Source organism: Bos indicus x Bos taurus, chromosome 2 (genome assembly GCF_003369695.1).
Source record: "Bos indicus x Bos taurus breed Angus x Brahman F1 hybrid chromosome 2, Bos_hybrid_MaternalHap_v2.0, whole genome shotgun sequence".
NCBI classification, from domain to species: domain Eukaryota; kingdom Metazoa; phylum Chordata; class Mammalia; order Artiodactyla; family Bovidae; genus Bos; species Bos indicus x Bos taurus.
The window spans coordinates 7,111,524-7,120,955 of NC_040077.1; the positions used below are offsets into that span (position 1 = coordinate 7,111,524).

At 36.0% G+C, this 9,432-nt stretch overlaps 1 protein-coding gene across 1 annotated transcript in view; it reads left to right on the forward strand.

The window, feature by feature from the left end:
- The window catches only part of COL5A2 (collagen type V alpha 2 chain), a 168,034-nt gene extending 161,426 nt beyond the window's left edge, over window positions 1-6,608 (forward strand). Inside the window, exons 52-54 of the mRNA XM_027555673.1 lie at window positions 1,744-1,931; window positions 3,982-4,221; window positions 4,936-6,608. Of these exons, the coding sequence (XP_027411474.1) occupies window positions 1,744-1,931; window positions 3,982-4,221; window positions 4,936-5,082 (575 nt within the window). The 3' untranslated portion in view covers window positions 5,083-6,608. The remainder of the gene's footprint in view (window positions 1-1,743; window positions 1,932-3,981; window positions 4,222-4,935) is intronic.
- Window positions 6,609-9,432: the final 2,824 nt, after the last annotated feature.

Consider the following 9,432-nt stretch of genomic DNA (forward strand, 5'->3'; position numbering starts at 1 on the left):
AATATACATATACATACAGATATATACATAAAGATATATGCACAAAAATGTATTTGTTTGCATATTTATTAAGCTGTATCTCTAGCACCAAGCACTAACTTGGTGTAGCCTACTTCAAGGATCTCTTCTACATGATAAGATCAATTTTTTGCACTATTTTATATTGGAGCATAGATGATTAAGAATGTTGTGTTAGTTTCCAGTGACAACAAAGTGATTCGGTTATACGTATACATGTATCTATTATTTTTCAAATTATTTTCCCATTTAAAATAGGATGCTACATAATATTGAACAGAGATCAATTTTAGGGCCATTGAGGGACTTCCCTGGCAGTCCATTGGTTAAGACTCCATGCTTCTGTTGCAGGGTACATGTATTCAATTCCTGCTGGGGGAACTTAAAGATTCCGCAGCCACATGATGTGGCCTAAATAAATAAATAGGGCCAGTGAGATAATTCATAGCATTCTGATTAGAGTTTGACTCACTTAATAGTTTTGAAAAGACATTATGTTTTTAATATTCAATTATTATTTGTTCTAAAATATTGACTGTAAATTTAATGAGAATCCATCCATTTTGGCAAAGCTACTTGCTCACCATGGATTATCTTTTTGGTATAATTTCTAATCTACAAAATGGGTGTGATGATATTTCCTTCACATTTTTGTGTTTTGAGCCTTAGGTACATTTGGCCAGTCACCTTAGAATAGAAAGGAGAAAGGACCTGAATGCATAACGGTTACTTTTTTCTTAGCTGCAGGTATTTCCTTAACTGGGATTCACTTTATTTATTTATTTTTTCCTTTCTTTTTTTTTTTTTTTTAATTTTATTTTATTTTTAAACTTTACAATATTGTATTAGTTTTGCCAAATATCAAAATGAATCCGCCACAGGTATACCTGTGTTCCCCATCCTGAACCCTCCTCCCTCCCCATACCCTCCCTCTGGGTCGTCCCAGTGCACCAGCCCCAAGCATCCAGCATCGTGCATCGAACCTGGACTGGCGACTCGTTTCATACATGATATTATACATGTTTCAATGCCATTCTCCCAAATCTCCCCACCCTCTCCCTCTCCCACAGAGTCCATAAGACTGATCTATACATCAGTGTCTCTTTTGCTGTCTCGTACACAGGGTTATTGTTACCATCTTTCTAAATTCCATATATATGCGTTAGTATACTGTATTGGTATTTTTCTTTCTGGCTTACTTCACTCTGTATAATAGGCTCCAGTTTCATCCACCTCATTAGAAGTGATTCAAATGTATTCTTTTTAATGGCTGAGTAATACTCCATTGTGTATATGTACCACAGCTTTCTTATCCACTCATCTGCTGGTGGACATCTAGGTTGCTTCCATGTCCTGGCTATTATAAACAGTGCTGCGATGAACATTGGGGTACACATGTCTCTTTCCCTTCTGGTTTCCTCAGTGTGTATGCCCAACAGTGGGATTGCTGGATCATAAGGCAGTTCTATTTCCAGTTTTTTAAGGAATCTCCACACTGTTCTCCATAGTGGCTGTACTAGTTTGCATTCCCACCAACAGTGTAAGAGGGTTCCCTTTTCTCCACACCCTCTCCAGCATTTGTTGCTTGTAGACTTTGGGGATTCACTTTAAAAGAGTGAGTTAGTCCTTAATCAGTGAGTTAGTCCTCTGTCAATTATTTTAGAGACTCATAATCATGTTTGAGATTCTTTTTATTTAGCAAATATTTTTTATTTTGGAAAACAGGAGAGTACTGGATTGACCCTAACCAGGGATCTGCTGAAGATGCAATCAAAGTTTACTGCAACATGGAAACAGGAGAAACATGTATTTCAGCAAATCCATCCAGTGTACCACGTAAAACCTGGTGGGCCAGCAAATCTCCTGATAATAAGCCTGTTTGGTATGGTCTTGATATGAATCGAGGATCTCAGGTAATTTAATATGCTTGCTTAAAGTTGTATTCATTGCTTGCCTTTATTTATTGTATTTTAGTATTGACTTAGGACTTTTGTAATTATTTTTTTTGACCATGTTTATTTTATTGTGTTTATTAATAATTGGAAGTGATAGGTTCTCATTAGTTGTATTTGCAATATCATTGCATAAACATTGCTATGAATTAAATTAATATAGTTTTGAATGATAATTTTTCAATTGATGGAATGTAAAAAAGTAATTATTTTTCATATTAGCTCCTTTAATGCCTGTGACACTGCTTGTGGAGTAGAGTTGAAGGGATTTTGCCATAGCTGGAAGACAGGGATTATATTTAGCATCAGGAAACCTAGGTTACTCATACATGGATCTGTTACTATCTCTGGGACCTAGAAAGTCTCTTAACCTTTTTTTGTTTTCAGTTCTGCCATTTTAAAGTAAGAGTGATAATATTTATTTCATAGCTTCTGTGTGTATATAAAGCGTGTGTATATAAAGTATATAGTATCTGGTATTTAGTAAGTTATGGATAAATATTAGATCCTTATTATGATACTTTTGATAATTGAATCCCTTTGTAAACTTCATAGTTATTTAAACTTAACACTTTTATAATTATAATATTACCTAATATTTTTGCTTGAGTCTTATCCCCTCTGTTTCTTTCATGGTCCAGTATTTAGATTCTTAACTAGTCTTGCCACTTCCTATTGCAATATGAGTATTCTATTCCACATCTCTTTGTGGCGGCTTAACTTTGCAGTTTTCTTCTTAACTCTGCTCTGAACATTTCCTCAGAACTCATGTTCATAATAAACATGGTATGAGGACATTTTGGGTATATGCAGGATCTACCATTATTTAAAGAACAGGAAAAAATTTTAAATTTACCTACCTAATAGGAATATAATTTAGTTAACATATTATATAAAAAGATAAGTAGGAAATATCCTGTAGAAAATTATTTTTGATTATTTGTTTTTGTTAGCTAATGGAAAACTTGTAATTCATATTTCCTATAAGTATGTAACAGTTGGGTTAAAAAAAATTTTACCAATAGTTAAGTCCAAATTTTTATCATAACTGACAATAAAAGCAATCAGCTATTTTTGATACATGATTGAATATCCAAACCTATGCTTAAGTATATAACTTCTAAAAAGTAATATTCAATATTTTTTTAAAGAAATAGAGAAGCAAATTTTAAAATACTTAAACTTTCTCTGGTGAGTTATAATTATATTTGGTTTCACCACCATTTGTTGGGATAGTAAGAATGAAGTTTCTTACTTGTGAATATTCATAGAAATTTTAAGATATTTCCGCATTGTAGACAGACACTTTACCATCTGAGCCACCAGGGAAGCCTTAAGATTATATATATATATATATATATATATATATATATATATATATATATATGTAGAATATCTTGTTATGTGAAAGAATAGACGCAATACCCTTCAAAATTAATTTGTCTGAAATCAACACACATACTCACACACAGCACTATAAAACCCATCAGTGTTACATATATTGGGGCTCAGGGCAGGCTGCTCTAAAATTTGCTTCAGTGACACATTGATCATTTTCAGTTAAAGTCATGTAAGTAATGGTTGCTGCAAGAGGAATGCTTTGATTCTGCTCTCTGTCTCCCTGAAAGTAGGAAATAAATCTCCCATGTGAACTCTCCCTGTACTGAGGGCAGAAAGACGACCTTATCTCCACAGATAGGGAATTTAGAACCAAGACTTGCCTGTATAAACAAACATCCTTACTTCCTTAGTAATTTACTACGGAAGCCCAAACTAAATTCCTTACCAATTATGCGCCCAAACCTAGGTTTCTTTGTTCTGTCAATTCCTCTTAAATTTATTGTTTCTTTGGCTCCTACTTGGGTCCCATTTCTGTGAGACCTCTGACCTCTGTGTCCCAAGTTAAAGTTGTTTCTTTTTCTCTGGCTAATCTGTCTTGTGTCAATTAGTCCAATCACAAGAACTCAGGAGGAGTAGACATGTATTACAAAGACTCTTTTTGTTTTTCTAGTTTGTTTATGGAGACCACCAGTCACCTAATGCAGCCATTACTCAGATGACCTTCTTGCGCCTTTTATCGAAAGAAGCCTCCCAGAACATCACCTACATCTGTAAAAACAGTGTAGGATACATGGATGATCAAGCTAAGAACTTGAAGAAAGCTGTGGTTCTCAAAGGGTCAAATGACTTAGAAATCAAAGCAGAGGGAAACGTTAGATTCAGATACATAGTTCTTCATGATTCTTGCTCTGTAAGTACTTTTGATCCATATTGATCTGGTTGAAGAAAAAAAAAATTACTTTGTTAAAAATACTGTCAGGGCACTAGAGGTGGGGGAAAATTTATCCTGTGTATAAACACGACAGCAATTAGTTGTTCCTTAGGATAAACCTGAATGTGTGTTGGTATGTGAAACACGCTAGAGGCTTTAAGAAAAACATAAAGGACTGGATCCTTGCAGCTCTTTTGCAAAGTCACTTTAGTTCTGCAAATTACTTAGTTTACTTAATCTCAATTCTATGCTTAAAATTCCTGGATTCTAAAATATATAATCCATCTGAGATACCTTAGGTCTTTCTGATACCTTAGGTCATACTGATTGGTATGTCTTTCCTCTTGCATATCTATATATATAAAAAAGAAAATATTTAATGACATATTTTGGTTTCAATCATGAAAACCAAAAATGCTTTCATAATTTATGAAACAAATTATGAAATTTAGCGTTGTTAGTGACCATTTGGGAAGCTGCAAAAGAATAAAGGGCTTTTTCCCAATTTAAAGAATGAGAGAAATGCCTGCCAGCTATGACAGTATCTCATTTGATGTTGGCAGTGCTCTTACTGCCAAATAGTGCTCTAAAAATCATTGCTTTTACGTTATAAAAATTGGTTTGGAAGTTGCTGTCTAACATTTTTGTACTAATTTGGGTATGCTATTAACCCACTGCACCATTTAATTCCAGAAACGAAATGGAAACGTGGGCAAGACCATCTTTGAATATAGAACGCAGAATGTGGCACGCTTGCCCATCATAGATCTTGCCCCTGTGGATGTTGGCAGTACAGACCAAGAATTTGGCGTTGAAATTGGGCCAGTTTGTTTTGTGTAAAGCAAGCCGAGATACATCGACAATGAGCACCACCCCTACCATCAGTGACCACCACCATTCACAAGACTTTGACTGTTTGAAGCTGATCCTGAGACTCTTGAAGTAATGGCTGATTCTGCATCAGCACTGTATATATGGTCTTAAGTGCCTGGCCTCCTTATCCTTCAGAATATTTATTTTACTTACAATCCTCAAGTTTTAATTGATTTAAAGTATTTTTCAATACAACAGTTTAGGTTTAAGATGACCAATGACAATGACCACCTTTTTAAAAAAGTAAACTGATTGAATAAATAAATCTCCGTTTTCTTCATTTCAATGTAATGTCAAAGTTGCTAAGTATTTATGAGAAAACTTTTCTTCCTGGCAGATAGCTTAAAGAGTGGGGTATATAAAATCACAAAATGTTTATTTCACATGGCTGCAATTGGAAAAATACAATTTTGTGACCTCTCATTTGCAGATGATCAATTAAAAATGAAATCAAAATGTTTATCCTTGTGATTGAAACTGAATGCTTGTCTTGATATTGTATAACTAACACACAGACTCTTTTAAGAGAACCATGAAAAAATATCAATTTCTCATTGTCTTAAATGGAATGTTAAAGTAGTATATATTCAATAGGATTTCTGACCAAAAAAAAAAGATCTTAAATTTTTGTAAAATGTGGTAAATCTAGACTTCGTTTGCATTCAAATTTAAAGCTACCTTTCCCTATATTGACTCAATCTATCAATATAGATAGAAATTAAATGAGTATACCATTGAATATATTTGCACTTTCTTGTTTAATAATGCAAAATAATTCCCATACAACTTTAGAAACAAATATTCAGGACCCTTAGTTGAGAGTCTTCCACATATACAATCTCATCTTCCTAAAGCCTATAATGAAGAAAAAGATTTAGAAACTCAGAGTTGTGGAGCTGACTCTAATCAAACGTGATGGTTGGAATTAGAACATTTGGTTTTTGAACTCTCTTAGGAAAAATGACCCAACATTTTTTTAGCATGAGCTACCTCATCTCTAGAAGCTGGGATGGACTTACTCTACTTGTTTATATTTTAGGTACTAAAAGGTGCTATGCGTCTGTGATTATTCCAAGACTGGAGATAGGCAGGGCTAAAATGTATTGTTATTATTATCCTTTAATGATGGTGCTAAAATTTCTTCTATAAATTTCTTTAAAAATAAAGATGGTTTCATCAATACCATTTGTGAAAACGTAACTGTTAGATTTCCCGTTTCTGAAAGAAGGGGCATTGCTCCACTGCCTGTTCACTGCTCATCTGTCATACTGTATCAGACTGTTGTGTAATACTTGCATGTTTCTTAGACTAGAACATGTAGGTCCCCTGATGTCTCAAGGATTTTTTTCCCTTTAATTCTCTGTTGGCTCCATTTTTTATTTTTTCTTTAAAAATAAACAACTGGGACCATCCCAAAGGACAAGCCATGCACACAACTTTAGTCATGTATCTCTGCAAAGCATTGAATTAAATGCACGCTTTTGTCATGTCAATGGTTTTCGTTTTGTGGAATTCCTTTGAACATATTAGATCCATTTCATTTTCAGTCGTGAAAAGTTAGGTGCTGTGGTATTCTTTGTTTGCTGTTTGTTTAAAAGATAAAACAACAAATGCCTTTCATCACATAGATACTGGCTTATAATGAAAATCAGTCTGCAACGTCACTCACAAAGGCAGCGTGACACTAATTTCACCATCGATGCCCTTAAAAATCTCAGGGTGGTTCCTATTGATAACAAGAGAAAAGCAGCTGATTTTTCATAGTTGAATAAATTGTGATAATATATGTCTCAGTGTGTCACATATGAATTTAGCCTAAATGTTTTCAGAATTTTTTCTTCAACATTTATTTCACAGTATTGTTTCTCTCCAAATTGGTTATTATTTGAGCTCCACATCTTGAATATGAATATTTGAACATGTATATACCTAAATATTTGTGAGTTTTGTTTGTATTAAAATTTCCTCCAAGTTGAACCTATTCAAGGTTGTACAAGTTCAGCTAGAAAAACCAGAAACATGTAATGATTCTCTTAAGTCAAAGCACTAAATAATTGCCAGCTATAGACATATCACTTCTTATTTGGAGCTCAGGAATGTTATAAATAAAAGCTGTCCCAGACCATTCTGGGAGCCTTCAAATTTCTTGCCTGAGTTCCAGATATATAGGTCCCATTAGATAAGTGTACTGCTTTTCTTCATGTCCAACAGTCACCTCCAAGTGTACATCACCAAAAGTAAAATAATCTGCCTCTGGGGAAGATGTGACATTAATTTATTATTACTTTATTAAAAAATGAAAATTTGCCAATTAACTGAAATGAAGAAAAAGGAGAAAAACAGCAAAGAAAACACAAACAAGGCCAAAAAAGTCCCAAAGTCATATAACACAAAATTTGGCAAATTATAGTCAGTTTCAATGTAACTTGGACTTCCCTGGTAGCTCAGTTGGTAAAGAATCTGCCTGCAATGCAGGAGATTCCAGCTCAATTCCTGATTCAGGAAGATCCACTGAAGAAGGGATACGCTACCCACTCCAGTATCCTTGGGCTTCCTTGTGGTTCAGCTGGTTAAGAATCTACCTGCAATGCTGGAGACCTGGGTACATCCCTGGGCTGGGAAGATCCCCTGGAGACGGGAAAGACTACCCACTCTAGTATTTGGGCCTGGGGAATTCCATGGACTGTATAGTCCATGGGGTCGCACAGAGACACAACTGAGCAACTTTCACTCACTCACTCAATGTAACTTATTCTAAATTTAAAACAGACTGAAATGAATTATACAGAACATCTTTTTTTCAAGTGAAAGTTGTCATACAGCAGAAAGCAAGGGCAAAAAAAAAAAAAATCTGGGAAGAAACAAAATCGATGATTGGAAGCACCTCATTTAGAGTTTCTATCCCACCATGAAAAAAGAACATATCAAGATAACTCTTTTCTTTGAAATTATGAAAATTTCAGGAGAGACTAAGTTCAGTTCATTTCAGTCAGTCCTGTCCGACTCTTTGCGACCCCATGGACAGCAGCACGCCAGGCTTCCCTGTCCGTCACCAACTCCCGGAGCTTGCTCCAACTCATGTCCAACAAGTTGGATACCATCCATTCGTCTTAGGAGAGACTAAGAATAATCTGTTAAAAACTGATTTAGGGGTTGAGATCCAACAGTGGCAAACTAATGCGATAATTCTGCAAAGACAGCTAAAACCTGTGGAGTGTGGGACCCGCTCGGAGTAGTTACCCTTGCGGAGCAGCCGGTGCACTCGGCCCACGGGGAACTGGAACCCGGCCGGCGAGGAGCGGGTCTTGGCCTTTGCACGAGCCTTGCCAGTATATATATATATATATATTTTAAATCAGACCAGCTGGCTTACCCAAGAGCAGCTTTTCTTCCCAGTCTCTTTTATCAATGCATCATTTTACTCCATGTTTCAGTGTCAGCATTCCCCAGGGATCTGCCCTTTTCTCTTTACTCTTACAGGCAATACTCTCATCACTGGCCCCTATTCATATCATATCTATCTAATGCTAGTAGCTCTAATGTATATATACAACCTAAATCTTTCCTGAGAGTTCAAGAAATGCCTGTGTAAATGTTTAACTTACCATCTTCATTTGGATTTCAGAAGTACTTGTAGCAAGTGCCTGCATGAGTGCTCAGTCACTCAGTCGTGTCCAATTCTGTGACCCTATGGACTACAGCTCTCCAAGCTTCTCTGTCCATGGAATTTTCCAGGCAAGAATACTGGAGCAGGTTGCCATTTCCTACTCCAGGGGATCTTCCTGACCCAGGGATTGAACCCTCATCTCCTGCATTGACAGAGGGACTCTACCACTGTGCTACCTGAGAAGCTTATGATGAGTTTATGTAGCTCATTGTGTTTAAAAATTATGATAGTTATATCTCAAAGCTGATTTATGTTCTATGTTTGCTATCTCTGGCAAGAGCCTCATCATTCATTGCCTTAGACAGGCCAGAAACCCGGTGGTCATTCCTGTCATCCCTCGCTCCCTTACCATGCCAGAATCCTTATTGCTAATATTTTGAATTTTGCTTCCTAAATGCTCCTTATTACCCATACCCTTTGCTCCATCTCCACTGTCACTGTCCTAGTCCACAGTATCATTACTTCTCAACTGGGTTCCTTCAATAGCTTCCTAAAAGATTTTCAGGCATTCTTGCCTTCCTCTGATCCATTCTTCCCAGGAAAGCCAGAGTGATCAAGCTGCAATATAAACCTGAATACATCACCTCACCCTCACCCACCAACCAACACAACACAGACACAGACAGACACAGACAGACACAGACACACAC